The sequence below is a fragment of the Dendropsophus ebraccatus genome, chromosome 14 (assembly GCF_027789765.1).
Source record: "Dendropsophus ebraccatus isolate aDenEbr1 chromosome 14, aDenEbr1.pat, whole genome shotgun sequence".
Lineage (NCBI taxonomy): Eukaryota > Metazoa > Chordata > Amphibia > Anura > Hylidae > Dendropsophus > Dendropsophus ebraccatus.
This window is the reverse complement of record NC_091467.1, coordinates 66,893,938-66,921,470: the sequence shown is the minus strand read 5'-3', so window position 1 is coordinate 66,921,470 and position 27,533 is coordinate 66,893,938. Positions and strand designations below refer to the sequence as shown.

General features: G+C 43.8%; 1 protein-coding gene across 8 annotated transcripts in view; it reads right to left on the bottom strand.

The window, feature by feature from the left end:
• ARHGAP44 (Rho GTPase activating protein 44) overlaps nt 1-27,033 on the bottom strand; it is a 69,852-nt gene extending 42,819 nt beyond the window's left edge. For 3 of the 8 annotated variants that reach the window (XM_069952401.1, XM_069952409.1, XM_069952404.1), the window contains exon 1: nt 26,614-27,033. In XM_069952401.1, coding sequence (XP_069808502.1) covers nt 26,614-26,666 — 53 coding nt within the window. In that variant the 5' untranslated portion in view covers nt 26,667-27,033. Of the gene's footprint in view, nt 1-8,915; nt 8,924-12,587; nt 12,695-13,227; nt 13,276-13,373; nt 13,396-23,720; nt 23,772-26,613 lie in introns of those variants that run through there. The other 5 variants (XM_069952403.1, XM_069952407.1, XM_069952406.1 and 2 more) reach the window with 5 other exon arrangements.
• Between the last annotated feature and the right edge of the window lie 500 nt (nt 27,034-27,533).

Genomic DNA, 27,533 nt, shown 5'->3' with positions numbered 1-27,533 from the left:
CTACTATAATACTGCTCCAATATACAAGAATATAACTACTATAATACTGCCCCCTATATACAAGAATATAACCACTATAATACTGCTCCCTATATACAGGGATATAACTACTATAATACTGCCCCCTATATACAAGAATATAACTACTATAATACTGCTCCTATATACAGGAATATAACTACTATAATACTGCTCCTATATACAAGAATATAACTACTATAATACTGCCCCCTATATACAGGAATATAACTACTATAATACTGCTCCCTATATACAGGAATATAACTACTATAATACTGCCCCTATATACAGGAATATAACTACTATAATACTGCTCCTATATACAAGAATATAACTACTATAATACTGCTCCTATATACAGGAATATAACTACTGCACACACAGAGGACTTGTTCCTGTGCTCATGTAGTTTTCCTCCACAGTTGCAGCCAATGATTCTTCCTGTCACATTGAATCAGCTCGTACGGCCGTGAAGCCAGAGACCGCGCAGTGTATGGCAGCCAAGCTCCTTGCTGTGCGCTCTGGTGCCTGTAGGAGAATGGAGGATTCTGGGAAGAGCTGTGTGTCGCTGCTGCCCTGCGTGAAGCTAAGTGAATGGGACAGGACGTCATTGTGCTGGGCTTTGTGCGATCATTTTATAAGATGGCCTGCGGAGCGGAGGAGACGGCGGCTTTTAAGAAAGAGATGTACTTGGACTATGGTAATTTGTTTTATTCCTTGAGAGAGGGCAAAACCGCACACCCCGGGATCACATTGTGTCACACACCGCCATGTGGAGCGTCACTAACAGCGCATGTAACAGAACATCAAGCGGCCACCAGGACAGTCAACTTGTAACAACTACCTCCATATGGTATCCATCCAACAATGATCAGTATAGCAGTATTATAATAGTTATATTCCTGTATATAGGAGCAGTATTATAGTAGTTATTTCCCTGTATATAGGAGCAGTATTATAGTAGTTATATTCCTGTATATAGGAGCAGTATTATAGTAGTTATATTCTTGTATATAGGAGCAGTATTATAGTAGTTATATTCCTGTATATAGGGGGCAGTATTATAGTAGTTATATTCCTGTATATAGGAGCAGTATTATAGTAGTTATATTCTTGTACATAGGAGCAGTATTATAGTAGTTATATTCTTGTATATAGGAGCAGTATTATAATAGTTATATTCTTGTATATAGGAGCAGTATTATAGTAGTTATATCCCTGTATATAGGACCAGTATTATAGTAGTTATATTCCTGTATATAGGAGCAGTATTATAGTAGTTATATTCCTGTATATAGGAGCAGTATTATAGTAGTTATATTCCTGTATATAGGAGCAGTATTATAGCAGTTATATTCTTGTATATAGGAGCAGTATTATAGTATAGTTATATTCCTGTATATAGGAGCAGTATTATAGTAGTTATATTCCTGTATATAGGAGCAGTATTATAGTAGTTATATTCCTGTATATAGGAGCAGTATTATAGTAGTTATATTCCTGTATATAGGAGCAGTATTATAGCAGTTATATTCTTGTATATAGGAGCAGTATTATAGTATAGTTATATTCCTGTATATAGGAGCAGTATTATAGTAGTTATATTCTTGTATATAGGAGCAGTATTATAGTAGTTATATCCCTGTATATAGGACCAGTATTATAGTAGTTATATTCTTGTATATAGGAGCAGTATTATAGTAGTTATATTCTTGTATATAGGAGCAGTATTATAGTAGTTATATCCCTGTATATAGGAGCAGTATTATAGTAGTTATATTCTTGTATATAGGAGCAGTATTATAATAGTTATATTCCTGTATATAGGAGCAGTATTATAGTAGTTATATCCCTGTATATAGGAGCAGTATTATAGTAGTTATATTCTTGTATATAGGAGCAGTATTATAGTAGTTATATTCTTGTATATAGGAGCAGTATTATAGTAGTTATATCCCTGTATATAGGGGCAGTATTATAGTAGTTATATCCCTGTATATAGGAGCAGTATTATAGTAGTTATGGCCCTGTGATGATTTGTGTAATAAACTGCTGAAGACTGCTACGACCCGGTGAGTGCTTTGGATTTCCTGTATCTACTTGCTTGTGCCATTTTACACTGTGCTTTCTGCCGTTGCACCCCAGACTCGGTCTGACACACTCACAGTGTATGTCTATCCATATACGCCTTACCTGAATTCATTCAGCCCTATACACCGATAGTGCGGACACTTTCTTTTCTTGTTTGATTATTACAGTAGTTATATTCCTGTATATAGGAGACCTTATTATAGTAGTTATATCCTTGTATATAGGGGGCAGTATTATAGTAGTTATTCAGTTCAGGGAAGAAACAGAGTGCTGCACCTCACACCTATGGCTGATACTAGTGCCCCTAGGCTAAATAAAAAACACATCAGAATTTTGTGTATGAATTGATCAAGCCATACTGCCCCATGTACCTCGTGCCGGTATCTGATACACATGGGACGGCACAAGGTACATGGGGCAGTATGGCTTGATCAATTCGTACACAAAATTCTGATGTGTTTTTTATTTAGCCTAGGGGCACTAGTATCAGCCATAGGTGCAGCGCTCTTTTCCTTCCCTGAACCGCATTATAGTAGTTATATTCTTGTATATAGGAGCAGTATTATAGTAGTTATATTCCTGTATATAGGAGCAGTATTATAGTAGTTATATTCTTGTATATAGGGGGCAGTATTATAGTAGTTATATTCTTGTATATAGGAGCAGTATTATGGTAGTTATATTCTCTTTTCCCAGTGTTTTGCACTCCTCCTGGCAACCCACATGACCGCAATTAGCAGGAGACACCTGAGTGCACATGGTTTTAATCCCTCCTGTCTTTTCCCATTCTGTCTGCAGCAGCTATGGTGAGCGCAATACCTCATCCAGACTTGTGCTGTTTGGGGGCGACCTTCTCCGCCGGCGGTGCTGGCCGGGTTCTGGTGTGGTGTTTTTGGGTCTGGTCCTGTGGCATGGGGGTCGCAGGGCCATCCCATGGCCCCCGTTTCCTGACTGTGCACGCCTGCGGGGGTGGTGGTCACTGACTGGCACGGTGTGGACTTAGTGTAGGGACCCATGTGTATCAGATACCTGCACGATGGTACATGGGGCAGTATGGCTTGATCAATTCATACACAAAATTCTGATGTGTTTTTTATTTAGCCTAGGGGCACTAGTATCAGCCATAGGTGTGAGGTGCAGCACTCTATTTCTTCCCTGAACTGTATTATAGTAGTTATATTCTTATATATAGGAGCAGTATTATAGTAGTTATATTCCTGTATATAGGGAGCAGTATTATAGTAGTTATATTCTTGTATATAGGAGCAGTATTATAGTAGTTATATTCTTGTATATAGGGGGCAGTATTATAGTAGTTATATTCTTGTATATAGGAGCAGTATTATAGTAGTTATATTCTTGTATATAGGGGGCAGTATTATAGTAGTTATATTCCTGTATATAGGAGCAGTATTATAGTAGTTATATTCCTGTATATAGGAGCAGTATTATAGTAGTTATATTCTTGTATATAGGGGGCAGTATTATAGTAGTTATATTCTTGTATATAGGGGGCAGTATTATACACAGATATTTTTATACATTTTTAAGGAGTGTTAGAAAACAGTCTGGTACATAAAATAATGAGATAAATCTTGGCGGCTCCCCCTACCCTTTAAGTGGTAACGGTCTGTTTGTTTATTTACCGCGCTCCTAATACAAATCAGTCGTCGTTGTCATAATAATCTGGGGCTGATGATTGGACTCATTACTAATAATCAGGAGCAGAACACATTGGTTCATGTGCAGATCTGTTCCCAGTCTCCATAAGGGACACAGTGTTAGACGCCAACTTCAGAAAATGAACTTTGGTTCAATTAATTATTGGCGGCGTCGCAGCTAAGCGCTTTCATGGCAGATTCCTCCTAATTTATTGGCCTGAGAAGCCGTGCATTTTGCTGCTGGGAAGGCTTTTATTTCCGCACGCCTTTTTCGGGATAACTGGAGGCTGCTGGAAATTGTGAGCGCGGTGGATTAGACACCAAACAAAGGCGACAAGAAGCGAGCGAGGACAAACAAATCGGCGCCCAGACAAAGGACCTAAATGAATAGGCTGGATGGGATTGTATGTGAATAAACTTCATCAATGGATCAAATCTGCCAAATTTCTAATAGGTGCTGAGATTAAAGAGGATTTTTTTTCTTTCAACTTAACTATAGAGATTACTAATTTACTTCTATATAAAAATCTCCAGTCTTCCAATACTTATCAGCTGCTGTATGTCCTGTATAAGGTGTTGTATTCTTTGTAGTGGGACACAGTGCTCTCTGCTGCCACCTCTGTCCATGTCAGGAACTGTCCAGAGCAGCAGCAAATCCCCATAGAAAACCTCTCCTGCTCTGGACAGTTCCTGACATGGACAGAGGTGGCAGCAGAGAGCACCGTGCCAGACTGGAAAGAATACACCACTTCCTGGAGGACATACAGCAGCTGATAAGTACTGGAAGACTGGAGACTTATGTAAATTACTAATTTCTGACACTAGTTGATTTGAAAGAAAAAAAAAATCACCAGAGTACAACTTTAAAGGATAAGATCTCTGCTTGCTGTCAGATAATGGAAACAATCTTGAGGCTGAAGATCCATAAAGGGAATGCAGAGAAATAACCAACCTTATATAGGAAGGGTTCCTCCTACACCAGGGCTGGGGGGACGTATCTGGTACATGAGAGAAGTGATGTGAATAATACTATCAAGAGTCTGTGGGTCTGGAGGGAAGGAATGGAGAATTATCCCGAAGAGATGTCATATTATTGTCTCCAGTGTTCAAAAGAGAAAGCGAGGGCTAAAGTATGACAACCTCAGATGCCCCTGAAATAGTATGCCAATCACAGATCCCCCATAAGTGTCATCTACACATCCCCCATAACAGTGTCATCTACAGATCCCCCATAACAGTGTCATCTACACATCCCCCATAACAGTGTCATCTACACATCCCCCATAACAGTGTCATCTACACATCCCCCATAACAGTGTCATCTACACATCCCCCATAACAGTGTCATCTACACATCCCCCATAACAGTGTCATCTACAGATCCCCCATAACAGTGTCATCTACACATCCCCCATAACAGTGTCATCTACACATCCCCCATAACAGTGTCATCTACACATCCCCCATAACAGTGTCATCTACAGATCCCCCATAACAGTGTCATCTACACATCCCCCATAACAGTGTCATCTACAGATCCCCCATAACAGTGTCATCTACACATACTCTCATAACAGTGTCATCTACACATCCCCCATAACAGTGTCATCTACAGATCCCCCATAACAGGGTCATCTACACATCCCCCATAACAGGGTCATCTACACATCCCCCATAACAGGGTCATCTACACATCCCCCATAACAGGGTCATCTACACATCCCCCATAACAGTGTCATCTACACATCCCCCATAACAGTGTCATCTACACATCCCCCATAACAGGGTCATCTACACATCCCCCATAACAGTGTCATCTACACATCCCCCATAACAGGGTCATCTACACATCCCCCATAACAGGGTCATCTACACATCCCCCATAACACATCTACACATCCCCCATAACAGTGTCATCTACACATCCCCCATAACAGTGTCACCTACACATCCCCCATAACAGTGTCATCTACACATCCCCCATAACAGTGTCATTTACACATCCCCTATAACAGTGTCATCTACACATCCCCCATAACAGTGTCATCTACACATCCCCTATAACAGTGTCATCTACACATCCCCCATAACAGTGTCATCTACACATCCCCCATAACAGTGTCATCTACACATCCCCCATAACAGTGTCATCTACAGATCCCCCATAACAGTGTCATCTACAGATCCCCCATAACAGGGTCATCTACACATCCCCCATAACAGTGTCATCTACACATCCCCCATAACAGGGTCATCTACACATCCCCCATAACAGGGTCATCTACACATCCCCCATAACACATCTACACATCCCCCATAACAGTGTCATCTACACATCCCCCATAACAGTGTCACCTACACATCCCCCATAACAGTGTCATCTACACATCCCCCATAACAGTGTCATCTACACATCCCCTATAACAGTGTCATCTACACATCCCCCATAACAGTGTCATCTACACATCCCCTATAACAGTGTCATCTACACATCCCCCATAACAGTGTCATCTACACATCCCCCATAACAGTGTCATCTACAGATCCCCCATAACAGTGTCATCTACAGATCCCCCATAACAGTGTCATCTACGCATCCCCCATAACACATCTACACATCCCCCATAACAGTGTCATCTACAGACTCTCTATTGCAGTCACCACATCTAGTCCCTATGTTATTGCAGGGTGTGAGTCCCGGACTCATCACTGCACAGAAAAGTGCAATTTGCTTTAATCAGATTAAGTTGCGCTCTGGCCGTCCTCCTCCTCCAGAAGGGAAGGAAGCGATTCAGGATCTGCTATTACATACAATTTGCTGGGCCATGCAGAAAATATCCAGCTGTGTGCTGAGTGCAGGACGGGATCGCCAGCTGCGTACATGGACCGCACTATAATTATATGGCGGAGGGATCACTGTCACCATCAGAGCATGTACAGGACTAATGTGCCCTGCTATGTATAGCACAGAGGCCTGCATGATATAAACAGCTCCTGCTCTATAGGAGATACCCAGGTTATACCAGCTGTAAATATATAGGTATATACAGGAGATACCTAGGCTATACCAGCTGTACATATATAATTATATACAGGAGATACCCAGGTTATACCAGCTGTACATATATAATTATATACAGGAGATACCCAGGTTACACCAGCTGTACATATATAATTATATACAGGAGATACCCAGGTTTAACCAAATGTACATAAATAAATAAAAACAGGAGATACCCAGGTTATACCAGCTATACATATATAATTATATACAGGACTTACCCAGGTTATACCAGCTGTACATATATAATTATATACAGGAGATACCCAGGTTAAACCAGCTGTACATATATAATTATATACAGGAGATACCCAGGTTTAACCAAATGTACATAAATAAATAAAAACAGGAGATACCCAGGTTATACCAGCTATACATATATAATTATATACAGGAGATACCCAGGTTATACCAGCTGTACATATATAATTATATACAGGATATCCCCAGGTTATACCAGCTGTACATATATATATATAATTATATACAGGATATCCCCAGGTTATACCAGCTGTACATATATATATATAATTATATACAGAAGATCGCCAGGTTATACCAACTGTACATATATAATTATATACAGGATATCCCCAGGTTATACCAGCTGTACATATATAATTATATAAAGGAGGTACCCAGGTTATACCAGCTGTACATATATAATTATATACAGGAGATCCCCAGGTTATACCAGCTGTACATATATAATTATATACAGGAGATCCCCAGGTTATACCAGCTGTACATGTATAATTATATACAGAAGATACCCAGGTTATACCAGCTGTACATATATAGGTATATACAGGAGATCCCCAGGTTATACCAGCTGTACATGTATAATTATATACAGGAGATACCCAGGTTATACCAGCTGTACCTGTATAATTATATACAGGAGATCCCCAGGTTATACCAGCTGTAAATATATAATTATATACAGGAGATCCCCAGGTTATACCAGCTGTACATATATAATTATATACAGGAGGTACCCAGGTTATACCAGCTGTACCTGTATAATTATATACAGGAGATCCCCAGGTTATACCAGCTGTACATATATAATTATATACAGGAGATCCCCAGGTTATACCAGCTGTACATATATAATTATATACAGGAGGTACCCAGGTTATACCAGCTATACATATATAATTATATACAGGAGATCCCCAGGTTATACCAGCTGTACATATATAATTATATACAGGAGATCCCCAGGTTATACCAGCTGTACATATATAATTATATACAGGAGATCCCCAGGTTATACCAGCTGTACATATATAATTATATACAGGAGGTACCCAGGTTATACCAGCTATACATATATAATTATATACAGGAGATACCCAGGTTAAACCAGCTGTACATATATAATTATATACAGGAGGTACCCAGGTTATACCAGCTGTACATATATAATTATATACAGGAGATACCCAGGTTATACCAGCTGTACATATATAATTCTATACAGGAGATCCCCAGGTTATACCAGCTGTACATATATAATTATATACAGGAGATCCCCAGGTTATACCAGCTGTACATATATAATTATATACAGGAGGTACCCAGGTTATACCAGCTATACATATATAATTATATACAGGAGATACCCAGGTTAAACCAGCTGTACATATATAATTATATACAGGAGGTACCCAGGTTATACCAGCTGTACATATATAATTATATACAGGAGATACCCAGGTTATACCAGCTGTACATATATAATTATATACAGGAGATCCCCAGGTTATACCAGCTGTACATGTATAATTATATACAGGAGATCCCCAGGTTATACCAGCTGTACATATATAATTATATACAGGAGGTACCCAGGTTATACCAGCATGGTGTATATAAGGGAGAATAGATGACAACACCACATGTGAGGTGCTGGAGAGCAGGTGGGTTGCTGTATAGTACTGGATACAATAGGGGAAGGGATCAGCTTCTTCTCCTATTCATGGACTTGGTTGAGCAGAAGTATCAGAACCTGTGGGACCGGTCCAGCGAGGAGGGATATATTACATGTGACCTGAATTCTGCTACGCGGTTCTCACCTTCTTTTCAGAAAATTGCCAACTAAGTGTAAAGTTTTCAAAGTATTTACTGCCAGAGATGGAATCTCCCATCATGCCGCATGGCTCCGTTCTGTCATCTGAGACAATACAATGGAAATGGGACATATAAAACCAGTGGTGGAATGATTTACATACAATGCTGGCTTATTGTGGACACATCAGCTGAATGTATGGCTGCAGCAGGATGGAAGCAATGGTGTAATCAATTACCGCTCATCCAGATAGGGCAGAAATGCATGTAATGTGTACATGAGGACGGCCATTCATCCTGACCATAAGACTGCCCATATAGCCATTTCCTGCATGCCTCACATTACATCAGCTTCTGGCTCTTTCTGTTTTTCACTTTAGTACTATATATATATATATATATATATATATATATATATATATATATATATATAATACTGCTCCTATATACAAGAATATAACTACTATACTATAATACTGCTCCTATATACAGGAATATAACTACTATAATACTGCTCCTATATCAAAGAATATAACTACTATAATACTGCTCCTATATACAGGAATATAACTACTATAATACGGTTCAGGGAAGAAAAAGAGTGCTGCACCTCACACCTATGGCTGACACTAGTACCTCTCAGCTGCATAAAATAAACATCAGAATTCTGTATGTGAATTGATCAAGCCATACTGCCCCATGTACCTCGTGCAGGTATCTGATACACATGGGTCCCTACACTAAGTCCACACTGTGCCGGTCAGCGACCCCCCCCCGCAGGCGTGCACAGTCAGGGAAGGGAGGCCATGGAACGGCTCTGCAACCCCCATGCCACAGGACCAGACCCAAAAATGCCACACCAAAACCCAGCCAGCACCACCGGCGGAGGAAGCTGCCCCCAAACAGCACAAGTCTGGATAAGGTATTGCACTCACCATAGCTATCAAAGATAGAATGGGACAGACAGGAGGGATTAAAACCATGAGCACTCAGGTGTCTCCTGCTAATTGCGGTCATGTGGGTCTCACCAGGAGGAGTGCAAAACACGGAGAAACACGAAGTGTAATACCATATCCATACTGGTGTCGTTTGGGGGCAGCCTTCCCCGCCGGTGGTGCTGGCCGGGTTTTGGTGGGGCTTTTTGGGTCTGGTCCTGTGACATTGGGGTTGCAGGGCCGTTCCATGGCCTCCCTTCCCTGCATGTGCACACTTTGCGGGGTTGGCGGTCGCTGACTGACACGGTGTGGAGTTAGCGTAGGGACCCGTGTGGACCAGAGGACTTGCGCGGTGGTACACGGGGCAATATGGCTTGATCAATTCATATACAGACACTCTGGTGTTGATTTTTAATATAGGCCTAGCGGCATTAGTATCAGCCATAGATGGGTTGGGCAGCCATTCCATTCTCTCCAGTTCGTATAACTACTATAATACTGCTCCTATATACAAGAATATAAGTACTATAATACTGCCCCCTATATACAAGAATATAACTACTATAATACTGCCTCCTATATACAAGAATATAACTACTATAATACTGCTCCTATATGCAAGAATATAACTACTATAATACTGCTCCTATATACAGGAATATAACTACTATAATACTGCTCCTACATACAAGAATATAACTACTATAATACTGCTCCTATATACAAGAATATAACTACTATAATACTGCTCCTATATACAGGAATATAACTACTATAATACTGCTCCCTATATACAGGGATATAACTACTATAATACTGCTCCTATATACAGGAATATAACTTCTATAATACTGCTCCTATATACAAGAATATAACTACTATAATTTTTAAGTGTATTAAAAACTACTTTTTTCAATGGTTAGAGAAGGGACAGCAATTAGATCTTCGGAGCGGCTCTATTATATGGCGGTATGATTTATGACTGTGTTTGCACTGTGGCCACTGGCAGGAAGCCGGCACAGCAATAATACTCGGCCTCAGATGGAAATCTTGCAGGAGTTTCTGCTCGGCACTAATCTCATTACACTGTATCATGGCGGTATTAGACACTGTACCAGTCAGCAATTTGCCAACAGTTTTATAATTGTTCTCAGACTCCTTCCCAGCAGACATACATGGTAACCCTTCTGTATACCCAACACTGAATACAGACCACACCCCAGACCCCCTAATATAAAGCACAAGGCAGACATGACCTCCACAATGGGGGCTTCATGCTCCTGAGCACCGTGTGCTATATATAATGATGGGGTCTTATGTTACAACCAGCCTATATAGCATAAATGAAGTAGAGAGGAAGCTTCCGTCTGGCATTTCACCACCTAGATGCCAAATGCACTGTGGACTGTGGCATCTAAGGGGTTAAACAGCCAGATTCAGAGTTATCTCTTATCTCGGCAACTAAGGCCGATTATGGTGCAATAAATTATTACACCTCTCCATTTTAATCGATAATCTTCTGGAGCAAACACAGCAACAAATGAAAATTCGCTCACAGATCGCATCTTCCGAGCAATGCGCTGTTAGCGGCCGATCATTTTTTTTACTCGGTGAAAAACAACGATTAAATCATAATCGGCTCCTCAGCTGATCGTTGTCTTTATTATACAGCACAATATATGCCCAGTGATACGGATAGATAGAGATAGATAGGAGATAGATAGATAGATAGGAGATAGATAGATAGATAGATAGATAGATAGATAGGAGATAGATAGATAGGAGATAGATAGATAGATAGATAGATAGATAGATAGATAGATAGATAGATAGGAGATAGATAGATAGGAGATAGATAGATAGATAGATAGATAGGAGATAGATAGATAGATAGATAGATAGGAGATAGATAGATAGATAGATAGATAGATAGATAGATAGGAGATAGATAGATAGATAGATAGATAGATAGATAGATAGATAGATAGATAGATACCTGCCTTAGAAGCTCTGTTATACCTTTTTACTTATATCCTTTCTCCTTTTCTTTTGTTACAGAAATTATGGAACACGGCGGAGGAGGCTTACCGCAAATCACTGCTGAAGTCAGTAGGAACATGTTCACATTGAGCAAGGGATTCAGCCGTTTTGTAGTTCTACAATACATGGGTGTAGGGGTGATCAACATTTAGCATATGGGTTTGGGCGACTTCACCGGGTATCTCCTGAGCCACAGTGTGGTCTCAGTTGAGATACGCGTTGTAATGAGTGCTATGTGCCTTTGAAGCTCAGGGGCGCATGGCTCTCAAGCCGGATAACCTGCTATTCAAAGGAAGGAGTTCCAAGATCTACCCCGCTGACCTGACTGAACACTATTCAGACGTCTACGGACCAATGCGTTTTTTTTTTTTTTTTTTTTTACATTCTGACGTTCTGACAACGGACTTTCCCTGAGGATTATTTCACAGTGACTTTTCTAAGACAGTCTATGATACAGATATTCAAGACTGGGCACTTACTGTGAATATGCTATTTATGCCTGTTTTTTTTGCTTTACTGATAGAGCAGTGACAAGTGGAAGCCAACTCCGCCGTCTGATTTTAAATATACTTTTACACATATGAATGTATAACACACTGAGTGTATCATATGTAATCACATCTCATAATTTGTTCAGTATATAGAACCTTATTTATCACTATTTTATGCACCAGATTTGTATCACTCCTTATCACTTCTAATCACCTGTTAATCATGATTTGCTACACACTATAAAAGGATATGAGTTACTGTTTGTATTTGCTTGAGAAAGGTCTCGAGATGAGACTGAAACGTTGCACTTGCTTTTTGATGTACCAATAAATACCACAACTTTTTTTCACTATACGGATGTGCCGCAAAATTCTTGGATTTATTTAGTGGAGATTTTTATCCAATCTCCGTTGCTTGGCACTCCAGCACTGGAACTGGGAGTGCGCTCTATTATGGACATTAGATAGATAGATAGATAGGAGATAGATAGATAGGAGAACGATAGATAGATAGATAGATAGATAGGAGATAGATAGATAGATAATAGATAGATAGATAGATAGGAGATAGATAGATAGATAGATAGATAGATAGATAGATAGATAGATAGATAGATAGATAGATAGGAGATAGATAGATAGATAGAGATAGATAGGAGATAGATAGATAGATAGATAGATAGATAGATAGATAGATAGATAGATAGATAGATAGATAGATAGGAGATAGATAGATAGATAGATAGGAGATAGATAGGAGATAAATAGATAGATAGATAGATAGATAGATAGATAGATAGGAGATAGATAGATAGATAGATAGGAGATAGATAGATCCCCCCGCCCATCCTAACAATATGACTAGTAGCCTCTGTAACACATTCTGGTCGGTGACCACAGGATTCCCAGTAATTCGGGACACTGAGACGTCAGATGTGAATTACTCTGCAGCTCAGAAACGTGTGAGGTATTACGTCTCAGACTGGGGCCTGGCACACACCTAGCGCATCCTCCTCCCGTCTCCACGGTAACCCATCATGGAGGCCGTATCAGCCTCCTGTACGGTATCCATGGAGACTGTGGGAGGGGTGAGAAAATGGGGAGATGCTGGAACGAGAAGCCATGGGAGAGAGGCGATGAGCTGAGGGGAGCGGAGACAAAAGAGGGCGATATCTTTTATATAATGGAGCGTGACGTATTGGGGAGGGGGGATTATGGGGGGACGGCTGCAGGTAAGAGGAGTCCAGGAGGGGGCGGTAAGAAGAGAGGGGAGCAAGGTGGGAGCAAGGACATGAATGGAGGGGGCGAGGAGGCGGCAGGAGGGGCTACTACGCATGAGGAGAATCTGCCATATAAGCCAAGGTTGTCATATAGCTGCCAGGTAACCTGGATCTACAACTACTGCAGGACTACAACCACCAACATAGTCACCGACTAACAGTACTAACAAGTACCAGAGGACTACAACCACCAACATAGTCACTGACTAACAGTACTAACAAGTACCACAGGACTACAACCACCAACATAGTCACCGACTAACAGTACTAACAAGTACCGCAGGACTACAACCACCAACATGGTCACCAGGGAATAATACTAACAAGTACCACAGGACTACAACCACCAACATAGTCACCGACTAACAAGTACCGCAGGACTACAACCACCAACATAGTCACTGACTAACAGTACTAACAAGTACCACAGGACTACAACCACCAACATAGTCACCGACTAACAGTACTAACAAGTACCGCAGGACTACAACCACCAACATAGTCACTGACTAACAGTACTAACAAGTACCACAGGACTACAACCACCAACATAGTCACCGACTAACAGTACTAACAAGTACCGCAGGACTACAACCACCAACATGGTGACCAGGGAACAATACTAACAAGTACCACAGGACTACAACCACCAACAAAGTCACCGACTAACAGTACTAACAAGTACCACAGGACTACAACCACCAACGTGGTCACCACTGAACAGTACTAACAAGTCCCACAGAACTACAACCACCAACGTGGTCACCAGGGAACAATACTAACAAGTCCCACAGAACTACAACCACCAACATGGTCACCAGCGAACAATACTAACAAGTACTGTGGGACTACAACCACCAACATGGTCACCAGCGAACAATACTAACAAGTACCGTGGGACTACAACCACCAACAAGGTCACCACCGAACAGTACTAACAAGTACCGCAGGACTACAACCACCAACATGGTCACCAGCGAACAATACTAACAAGTACTGCGGGACTACAACCACCAACAAGGTCACCACCGAACAGTACTAACAAGTACCGCAGAACTACAACCACCAACATGGTGACCACCAAACAGTAATAACAAGTATCGCAGAACTACAACCACCAACATGGTCACCAGCGAAAAGTATTAGCAGCTACCACAGGACTACAATCACCAACATGGTCACCACTGAACAGTATTAACAAGTATCGCAGGACTACAACCACCAACATGGTCACCAGGGAACAATACTAACAAGTACCGCAGAACTACAACCACCAACAAGGTGACCACCGAACACTAATAACAAGTACCACAGAACTACAACCACCAACATGGTCACCAGCAAAAAGTATTAGCAGCTACACAGGACTACAACCACCAAATAGTATTAATTATTGTAGGACTACAACCACCAACATGGACACCAGTGAACAGTATAAGCAGCTATTGTAGAACTATAAGTACAGGCATACTATTATAGTTGTTGTGAAGTCCAAGCCTTCATCTGCTGAGACTTGTAGTTTAAGTACCAGAAAGGACCCATCACACAATAAGTAAATACAATAGCCCCCCCCCCCCCAAATATACGCTGCAATAGCCATCAATGTTGAAGAACGACACCTAGTTCATCTAATATGGAGGGTATAGAGGCCATCGGTATTAAAAAATATATATCGCATTATGCATAAAGCCTGAGCCACAAATCCAATTACCCAAGTTCCTCCGCAGTCACATATACGGGAAAATTTCTATAATTCAGCATTAGCAGGATTATCAAATATTCTGGATTAGGAGTATATAAGATAATGCGCTCCATACCCCTACCCCTATATATATATATATATCCTAATACCAGGTAGTGGCTGTGCTATAATATACAATGAATGGTCCCCTGTATTACAGCCCCCATCTAGTAGCCGGTTGGACCTTCTTTGGTCTTCAGAACCACAGCCATTCGTTACAGCATAGACTCCACTAGGCGGTGAAATCCTTCTGCAGAGATATCGGCCTATATGGACAAGAGGGCTTCTTGCACCTACATGAACTGAACAGCCTGTTGTACCTCATCCCAACCTACGGGTACGGTGCATAGTCGTTCTGACAGTCTCCTCCTGATACAGGGGAAACAGCCGCCATGGACAGACCAATTTGGCCAGAATGCGTAGATAAGCCCAAATGTCAAAATGTCCCCCCTCAGGTATTAGAGAAGCCAGTGAGATCCTGGGCCTGGCTAGTCCATCCCAATGACCAATCCTTGCCCCTGGTCCATCTAATGTGGATTTGTTGAGCCACCAAAATACGATCACTGAACTTTATGCTGCACTTTGCTGTGGCCCATAGCCAATTCTATGCCGAACACCTAGAAACATTCCCAGGATACCTCATAGGGGGCCTTAAAAAGCTAAACCAATGGACACCACACCACAGTAGCAACTGCACTGACCACCATTAGTGCTGACCAACAGGAAAATCATGGGTCTGCAAACTGTGACCCTCCAGCTGTTAGAAAACCCCAATTCCCATCATGCCCGGACAGCTAAAGCTTTGGATTTGGCTGTCCAGTCATGATGGGAAATGTAGTATTGCAACGGCTGGAGGGACGCAGTTTGGAGACCCGTGGGAAAGATGTTAAAGAGGATGTACCACCAGGTATATCCTCTTTAACCTGAAGCCACGGATCCAACGGCACCGGCATGGGAAAGCCAGTCCCGCAGTCCGTTTTCCGGCCCAAGGCCCGGTTCCCGTGCACGGCGCCTTTCTATGCATCGGAATCGGCCGGTGCTCAAGCACTGGAGGTAGGCCGACCCACCCCCAGTGGGAGGGAATTCCCTCCCCTGTATGACGCGGCTCCCTTAGAATGAATGGATCCGTGGCTTCAGGTTAAAGAGGATGTACCTGGTGGTACATCCTCTTTAACTTCCTCTGCTGTTTCAAAGGTGATTAGGTCTATAGGGCATTGTCATGTGACTACTTTTTGCCCTGCTTTTCCCCCTCTCTTGTCTCCAGTTTGGGTGGGGTTTCAAACTCATTTCCATTGAAGTAAATGGAGCTTAACTGCAATCCACACCTGAACTGGAGACAAGAGAGGGGAAAAGTGGCCATGTTTTTGTAGCATTGGATAACCCCTTTAAGGCCAAGATGGCTCTCAATTAAAACTTACCTGACAACACTAATATAACCGAACATAAATGTAATACATGAACAGGTCGGGTCCTTCCCTTGATCCCCCTCCACCACCAGATCTAGGCCTGGCCCGGCCCTGCAGTCATGCGACTGGATACCCCCCTTCCTCGCAATAATAACTAGTGATGGTGTAACAGACTAGGGAGGCGATGTCTGCATATAGATAATTAAGGTATATTATTTATCAATTATGTAAATCATCCCTGCCTAGAAACAGCGCCACCCCAGTCCATGGCTCAGTCTGGTATTACAAGCCCTGTGCAGTCAGAAAAATATTCAGTGGAGCAACTTTTTTTTTTATTCTAGTAAGGAAATCACACACAAGGGGCAGGGGGAGTTTTGGGAATCTTTACCTGTGTCCATACATCAATGTCGTATCTGTATAACCTGATATCTGGCCATCACCCTGGGATCTATTACACGCCGTCCTCCGGAAGTATATACTATGAAGGTGACTTCTCTCGCCTCCTTAGGTGAACGCTCCCCCGGGACTCTCGTGCGCAGGATATAGTGAGAGCGCTGTGTGATCACAGAAATCTACACCTATGATAACTGAACGTATGAGAGGAGCGGAAATCATAGAGTATATGTGTCCATATGAGTATACGGATGATATACAGGGCATCAGACTGTAGGTATTGTCTATGGAAGACATCATCTAACCCCAGATCAGGAGCAAAACCACCACGACTGTGGTAGAATCTATAGGAGGCAAGATAGAGGGGGTCTTTAGAAGGTAGCACACACAGTAGGCTTAGATACACTGGCTAAGTAGAAAGTATCACAGACAACAGGCTTAGATACACTGGTTCATCAAAAAAGCATCACACCCTATAAGCTTAGATACAGAGTTGATACTATCCCACAGGATATAACTAAATAGAACTTCTCAGCTGACAGTATCACACAGGGTAAAGTAAATAGGCTTAGATACACGCACACAGAAGTGACTATAGCTCATGATAGACTTAGATACACCAGCTCTGTAGACTGTATCTTAATAATTAAATATGTAAACACAGGCTTAGATACTTCACCTGAGCAGTTATTAACACTCAACGGACTTAGATACAGAGGCTCTGCTGACAGTATCACACACAACAAGCTTAGATACACTGGCTCAGGAGATATTAACCCACTGGCTCAGCAGCCATTATCAAATATGACAAGCTTAGATACACTGGCTCAGCAGATAATATCACAGCAGCTCAGCAGCAATTATCAAACATGACAAGCTTAGATACACTAAATAGATTCATAATATGCTTTGATACCCTGGCTTGTACAGACATATGACATATGGCTAAATAAGACAAGGTTAGCTACAACAGCTCAGCTGACAGTATCACACGTGTAAATACATTGCTGCACTGTGGCACATGTGCTGAGCAGACAATATGGCCCCCATCACCCCATCCACACACCCCAACGGCCACGTCGGCCAAGGAATATCACAGCGCTCTCCTGATCACTCTAGACTCCCCTATCCCCCTGGGGTGTGTGCTCTCCTTATCAATTTAGACCCCCCCCCCCATCCCCCTGGGTTGTGCGCTCTCCTGATCACTGTAGACCCCCACCCCCCTGGGTTGTGCTCTCTCCTGATCCCTCCAGACCCCCCATCCCCCGGGGGGGGGGGGGGGGGGTGCTGTCCTGATCACTCCAGACCCCCCATCCCCCTGGGTTGTGCGCTCTCCTGATCCCTCCAGACCCCCCATTCCCCGGGGGTGTGTGCTGTCCTGATCACTCCAGACTCCCCCCATCCCCCTGGGTTGTGCTCTCCTGATCCCTCCAGACTCCCCCATCCCCCTGGGTTGTGCTCTCCTGATCCCTCCAGACCCCCCCATCCCCCTGGGTTGTGCTCTCCTGATCCCTCCAGACCCCCCCATCCCCCTGGGTTGTGCGCTCTCCTGATCACTCCAGACCCCCCCCATCCCCCTGGGTTGTGCGCTCTCCTGATCCCTTCAGACCCCCCCATCCCCCTGAGTTGTGCGCTCTCCTGATCCCTCCAGACCCCCCCATCCCCCTGAGTTGTGCGCTCTCCTGATCCCTCCAGACCCCCCCATTCCCCCTGGGTTGTGCGCTTTCCTGATCCCTCCAGACCCCCCCATCCTCCTGGGTTGTGCGCTCTCCTGATCCCTCCAGACCCCCCAATCCCCCTGGGTTGTGCGCTCTCCTGATCCCTCCAGACCCCCCCATCCTCCTGGGGTGTGTGCTCTCCTGATCCCTCCAGACCCCCCCATCCCCCTGGGTTGTGCGCTCTCCTGATCCCTTCAGACCCCCCCATCCCCCTGAGTTGTGCGCTCTCCTGATCCCTCCAGACCCCCCCATTCCCCCTGGGTTGTGCGCTCTCCTGATCCCTCCAGACCCCCCCATCCCCCTGGGTTGTGCGCTCTCCTGATCCCTCCAGACCCCCCCATCCTCCTGGGTTGTGCGCTCTCCTGATCCCTCCAGACCCCCCAATCCCCCTGGGTTGTGCGCTCTCCTGATCCCTCCAGACCCCCCCATCCTCCTGGGGTGTGTGCTCTCCTGATCCCTCCAGACCCCCCCATCCCCCTGGGTTGTGCGCTCTCCTGATCCCTCCAGACCCCCCCCATCCCCCAGGGTTGTGCTCTCCTGATCCCCCCAGACCCCCCCATCCCCCTGGGTTGTGCGCTTTCCTGATCCCCCCAGACCCCCCCCCATCCTCCTGGGTTGTGCGCTCTCCTGATCCCTCCAGACCCCCCCATCCCCCTGGGTTGTGCGCTTTCCTGATCCCCCCCATCCCCCTGGGTTGTGCGCTTTCCTGATCCCCCCAGACCCCTCCCATCCCCCTGGGTTGTGCGCTTTCCTGATCCCCCCCATCCCCCTGGGTTGTGCGCTTTCCTGATCCCCCCAGACCCCCCCCATCCCCCTGGGTTGTGCGCTTTCCTGATCCCCCCAGACCCCCCCCCCATCCCCCTGGGTTGTGCGCTTTCCTGATCCCCCCAGACCCCCCCCATCCCCCTGGGTTGTGCGCACACTCCCATCTATTCTTTCCTGCTAATGTTGTATATGACTCACAGAAATTTAAGATTCCAAAAAATAAAAATAAATTTTTTTCCTAGACAAACATCCCAGAGCTCCGGAGAGGAAACGCTGAGAGGATTTTCTGAAACATTTATGAGATGATTTCTGATCACATGCGCTGCTTAAAGGGCTGCTCCACCTCAGTACTCAGCGTCGTATCCCATGGTGCCTCTAAACTTTTAGCATCCATTAGCCCAATGCCAAGTCTATACAGTCTCATCTGCCTCTATGTGCGGAGGATCACAGTCTCTAGAGGCCCAGAGGACAGTGTCTTTTGGAAGAAAAAAAATTGAGTATAAGATAATAATTATAATATAATACAGACCCAATAGCGGTGGCATACAACCGCCATATAGTGTCTACTATGAACCATCAGTAGGCTACAACAAGGTATATGTCCACATACCTTTTGGCTGATATTCCGATGTATACAATAAATGTATAACCTGAACATAATGTGAATTGGGGCTTACAGTGTTTTCATAGTTTGACTCTTTTATGTTGTTCTTTTTTCTTCCAAAATATGCCCCAAAAGTGATGTGATTGGGCCTAACACCGCCATATAGTGCTTACATAAAAGCATGTATGATCAACACATAACACATGGGGCCCACATAACCTAGGACTACTATACTATAAACATAACACGGTACTGGATGACACCGCCATATAGTGCTTACATAATGAGGCTGTATGGTCAACACATAACAGACCCACACAGTGCCCACATAACATAGGACTACCGTACTACAAACATAATACCGGGCTGGGTAACACCGCCATATAGTGCTTACATAATGAGGCTATACGGTCAACACATAACCGAGCTACACAGTGCCCACATAACATAGGACGACCGTACTATAAACACATCACAGTGTTTAGATAACACTGACATATAATGCCTACATACTATGGCTATATGGTGATCACACAACAGTCCCCACATAATACTGCCATATACTGATCGCACGACACATTCCAAATAATATTGCCATATAGTGGACGCACAACAGTCCCCACATAATACTGACATATAGTGATCACAAAACAGTGCAACACAGTCCCACATAATACTGCCATATAGTGTTAAAATAGAAATACTGTACAATGAATATTTAACAAGCAAGAAATACTTCTGCCATATGGTTCTTACAAAATACTATTATATGGCGACTATAAAGCTGGGAAAGGCACAAATCCAGTTGCGAAACTATAACGCTCAGCATCCACTGAGTTGTAGTTTTAAAGCAGGTCAGAAACAATGACCCAGCAGAGAGCAACTGTTAGAGAAGCAGCATTATGAATTCAGCTCTGAATGCTAAATAACACTATAAGGAAATCTAACCTGCAAAATGACATTCAGCCCAGTAACGTGTCAATAGAGGGAAGGTATAATACAGACCCCCCACACGGGACCCTCTTGGAGGACCCCACATAATAAAGACAATGACATCACTGTATAGAGCGCGGGAGACAATCTGTTCTTACTGTAAACCTCACTGATCACGTCTTATCCTGTGAGTGACGGCTCGTCCAGTGTGAATGAGCGCTCCAAGGAAACCGCTCATCATCAGGCATAAATTATAGCCTGAATATGCATCACTATGCTAAGTGCATCTACAGGGAGAACTCACAGGCCGGGGGCAGAGGAAGGAGGCTCCGAGACATGGAGGACGTTACTGTATACTGCAACCTCAACGCTCCCATCTGCTCCTTATTGTGTCCTAATATCCAACTACAGCTATATAATCATCAGCTACAACTCACTGTGTACATCACATCAACAGTGCGTTATATAAAGTGATTAACTCCAGAGCTGCACTCACTATTCTGCTGGTGGGGTCACTGTGTACATACATTACTCATCCTGTACTGATCCTGTATTATACTCCAGAGCTGCACTCACTATTCTACTGGTGGGGTCACTGTTTACATACATTACATTACTGATCCTGAGTTACATCCTGTATTATACTCCAGAGCTGCACTCACTATTCTACTGGTGGGGTCACTGTGTACATACATAACATTACTTATCCTGTACTGATCCTGTATTATACTCCAGAGCTGCAGTCACTATTCTGCTGGTGGGGTCACTGTGTACATACATTACATTACTGATCCTGAGTTACATCTTGTATTATACTCCAGAGCTGCACTCACTATTCTGCTGGTGGGGTCACCATGTACATACATTACATTACAGCTCTGGACCATAATACAGGATGTAAATTAGTACAGGATCAGTAATGTAATGTATGTACACAGTGACCCCACCAGCAGAATAGTGAGTGCAGCTCTGGAGTATAATACAGGATGTAACTTATAATGTACTGGAACTGACTGAGTTAATATCTACACACAATAAACAGAAGTAACACCACTACTTAGACACATAAAACAATAAATAAACTGCAGTTTTTTGTCTTTTCTGATATTTTTGGCTAAGTTCCCGGCAACGCTGAAAACATGATTTATGCTCCTTCCCGTTTTCCTGCTTTACAGGGGGAAAATCCTGGGATGTAAGATGTGGTTTTAGTACTTAGTAGAGAGGAAGCTCGGCGGCGGCTCAGAACTCTACAGCCAGGGAATATTACTTCCCAAAGAGGTCGGAGTCTCCACATCTTAGGCCGACTGTGACCCCTCCAGAGGCTGCGGACAAGAAGGGGTTACATGATGGAAACAGACTCATAGAGGAAACATAACCCCTGCTGTGCAGTGTATATATATATATACCCCCAAGTGTCAGTGTGTCACTATCCTGTACCCCAAGTGTCAGCGTGTCACTATCCTGTACCCCAAGTGTCATTATCCTGTACCCCAAGTGTCAGCGTGTCACTATCTTGTACCCCAGGTGTCAGTGTGTCACTATCCTGTACCCCAAAGTGTCAGCGTGTCATTATCTTGTACCCCAAGTGTCAGCGTGTCATTATCTTGTACCCCAAGTGTCACTATCCTGTACCCCAAGTGTCAGCTTGTCACTATCCTGTCCCCCAAGTGTCATTACCCTGTACCCCAAGTGTCATTATACTGTACCCCAAGTGTCATTATACTGTACCCCAAGTGTCACTATCCTGTCCCCAAAGTGTCACTATCCTGTACCCCAAGTGTCACCATCCTGTACCCCAAGTGTCACTATCCTGTACCCCAAGTGTCACCATCCTGTACCCCAAGTGTCACTATCCTGTACCCCAAGTGTCAGCGTGTCATTATTCTGTACCCCAAGTGCCATTATCCTGTACCCCAAGTGTCAGTGTGTCACTATCCTGTACCCCAAGTATCAGTGTCCTTATCCTGTACCCCAAGTTTCAGCGTGTCACTATCCTGTACCCCAAGTGTCAGCGTGTCACTATCCTGTACCCCAAGTGTCAGCGTGTCATTATCCTGTACCCCAAGTGTCAGCGTGTCACTATCCTGTACCCCAAGTGTCACTATCCTGTACCCCAAGTGTCAGCGTGTCACTATCCTGTACCCCAAGTGTCAGCGTGTCATTATCCTGTACCCCAAGTGTCAGCGTGTCATTATCCTGTACCCCAAGTGTCACTATCCTGTACCCCAAGTGTCAGCGTGTCATTATCCTGTACCCCAAGTGTCAGCGTGTCACTATCCTGTACCCCAAGTGTCAGCGTGTCATTATCCTGTACCCCAAGTGTCAGTAGATGGCTCACACTGCACCTTCCAGAACGTTCCCTGATCTATGAGAGGAGTGATCAGTAGTCGCCTCTGACCCCCCGGCAGCCACTGTATACGCTGTACTTGGGGGTCCAGGACTTGCTGAGTGTAATCACTTCCAGGATGAGCCGTACACATAAATGGAAATGTTACTGAACTACTTACATGCTCCTAACCTTTCCCCTGCTGAAAGACACTCTGGCTTAGATTTACCCCTGGAGAACCATATTCCCGCGGCTCCTAAAGGGAAATCACTGCAACATTGCAAAACCTCCATGTGACGTAACGTTACTCTGGAGAGCACAATCCCAGCACCGTGCCGCCACGCCAGCACTATGAGCCCCATCCTGCAACCTCATCCCTCCCATCTGTCCCACACTGCTTCAATCATAGCCGAGAGCAGGAGCCGACTACACAGGGATTGTATGTTGTCTGTTACCATGGAGACGCAAAGGGGAGATTTTTCAAACATGGTGTAAAGTGAAACTGGCTCAGTTACCCCTAGCAACCAACCAGATTCCACCTTTCATTTTCCAAAAAGTCTGTGAGGAATGAAAGGTGGCATCTGATCGGTTGCTAGGGGTGACTGAGCCAGTGTCACTGTACACCATGTTTGATAAATCTCCCCCCATAGTCTCTATAACAGAGCAATAGAGCAATATAAATGGTGTATTTAGACATTAATGGGGTTCTTTACCATTGGGGGTCTCATCACCAAGTCATTATCCTGTACCCCTGTACCCCAAGTGTCATTATCCTGTACCCCAAGTGTCAGCGTGTCACTATCCTGTACCCCAAGTGTCATGGTGTCACTATCCTGTACCCCAAGTGTCATAGTGTCACTATCCTGTACCCCAAGTGTCAGCATGTCACTATCCTGTACCCCAAGTATCACTACCCTGTACCCCAAGTGTCAGTGTCACTATCCTATACCCCAAGTGTCACTATCCTGTACCCCAAGTGTCAGTGTGTCATTATCCTGTACCCCAAGTGTCATTATCCTGTACCCCAAGTGTCACTATCCTGTACCCCAAGTGTCAGCCTGTCACTATCCTGTACCCCAAGTGTCAGCCTGTCACTATCCTGTACCCCAAGTGTCACTATCCTGTACCCCAAGTGTCATGGTGTCACTATGCTGTACCCCAAGTGTCAGTGTCATTATCCTGTACCCCAAGTGTCAGTGTGTCATTATCTGGTACCCCAAGTGTCAGCTCAGGTAACCAGCAGGTATACTTGTAGGGGACACACATAACACGCTGTATATGCGGTACGTGTTATCCAGCCTCCTCGGGCCTCAGCTGTGGGTATATAAGGTGTATAGAGAGCTGCACACCGTGGAGGCAGCCATATTGTGCTGGGTGGTAACCAGGCCTGTTCCTGGTGAAATCATTGAGGACACTGAGCCTGGGTGGTTAACGAATGGCTGCCCCCATGTTATGCCGCTGGATTTCACTGTGATGGCACCAAACCCACCTAATGGGGGGGGGGGTTGTTCGGGGGTCACCCTGTATACATGATATCACTACAGCAGATATATACTATAAAACCAGGAAACCTAGAGAGCAGCTCCAGTACAATCACTACACACCCTGCGCTGCCCACTGACCTGCACCCCATACAATGGTGAACAATGGCAGACAATGGTAACCGGAGCCCCCGAGAGCCGGGCCGCCCATGCTGCAGGATACACTATATGCTGAGCACATCCAGCAGCCTGGTACTGATCCAGAGGGGGGGAGGGGGAGTGGGGAGGGGGGGGCTGCATGTGTGACCTCCGAGACTGCAGCCACAGGGGCAATGTACAATACTATATATAATATAATATAATGCATCGTGTATCCCTGTGCCCTCTATGCAACCCTAGGTGAAATCCTGCAGCGTAGGAAGCTGTATACACACACCCAGCTATATACTCCATATACCCACTGGGCTGGGCTAAGCATGCACACATGGATGGATGGAGAGAAGCAGCGATACACAGATATATTCATGACTATAGATAGATAGATAGATAGATAGATAGATAGATAGATAGATAGATAGATAGATAGATAGGAGACAGATAGATAGATAGATAGATAGGAGATAGATAGATAGATAGATAGGAGATAGATGATAGATAGATAGATAGATAGGAGATAGATAGATAGATAGGAGATAGATAGATAGATAGATAGATAGATAGATAGGAGATAGATAGATAGGAGATAGATAGATAGATAGATAGGAGATAGATAGATAGGAGATAGATAGATAGATAGATAGATAGATAGATAGATAGATAGATAGATAGATAGATAGGAGATAGATAGATAGATAGATAGATAGATAGATAGATAGGAGATAGATAGATAGATAGATAGATAGATAGGAGATAGATAGATAGATAGATAGATAGATAGATAGATAGATAGATAGATAGGAGATAGATAGATAGATAGATAGATAGATAGATAGATAGATAGATAGATAGGAGATAGATAGATAGATAGATAGATAGATAGATAGATAGGAGATAGGTAGATAGATAGATAGATGATAGATAGATAGATAGATAGATAGATAGATAGATAGATAGGAGATAGATAGATAGATAGATAGATAGATAGATAGATAGATAGGAGATAGATAGATAGATTAGATAGGAGATAGATAGATAGATAGGAGATAGATAGATAGATAGATAGATAGATAGATAGATAGATAGATAGGAGATAGATAGATAGGAGATAGATAGATAGATAGATAGATAGATAGATAGATAGATAGATAGATAGATAGATGTACAGGTACTTAGAGATACTGATAGATATGATGTATATGTTTGATGGACAGATAGATGATAATGTAGAAGCACAGACAGACAGACAGGCTGCTGTACAGATAGGAGGGAGGCAGATGACACAGAAGGGTTGAACAATAGCAGCTGTGACCTATAGGCTTCTGGGTCCTCCCAGCCGGCAGTGCAGGGGTTACTGGCAGGGAGGCTGCACCCATCCCCATCATTAGAGGCCGGCTGGATGATGGGGGTGGCAGTATGCCATGATGGGGGTCTTACCTGCCCACTGTCTGGTTGGCCAGCTGCCTCATCCGGTTGAATTGCTTCTTCATCCTCGCAGTGTACAGCAGGTATATATTATATATATAGAGATAGGTATACAGCTATATACAGATATAGATTAGTTGTAGTGATTCCTTTGATCCGTAGATGCAGAAAATAAATAAATAAATAGCCCCTCCCCCCGGTGTGAGCAGCGCATTACATGTCCCCTGTTATAGGGGGGCTGCAGCACTCAGCATCCTCCGGCGCTCAGGGGCTGCCAGGGGGCACGGGGCATCCATGGGTGGCGCTGCAGGTGGCCAGCTCCGGGGGTGCAGCCTGGTCGCCCCCTCCTCGTCAGCTGGGAGATGTACAGCCCGGTCCTCCCCCTCCGCCGCTCTCACATTCTCAGCAGCAGCAGCAGCAGCAGCAGCAGCTATGGCACTGCAGCCGGACAGCGGGCAGGCACGGCGCATGCGCGGGGGATGGGGCAGCGCGGCATGACGGGAAGTGTAGTCCTGTGTGAGCGCAGTGATGGAGACAAGGTGGTAATTTAGTTGCAAATGATGTGAGGAAAGAAAGAAGGAGGAGGAAGCGTGTTATATGTGTCATCTGCCATGTCCGTGTGTGCTGAGCTATGTTATTATCCAATAACTCTAAATCTATCTATCTCCTATCTATCTATCTCTCTATCTATCTATCTATCTTCTATCTATCTCCTATCTATCTATCTATCTATCTATCTATCTATCTATCTATCTATCTATCTATCTATCTATCTATCTATCTCCTATCTCCTATCTATCTATCTATCTATCTATCTATCTATCTCCTATCTATCTATCTATCTATCTCATATCTATCTATCTATCTATCTCATATCTATCTATCTATCTATCTATCTATCTATCTCCTATCTATCTATCTATCTATCTATC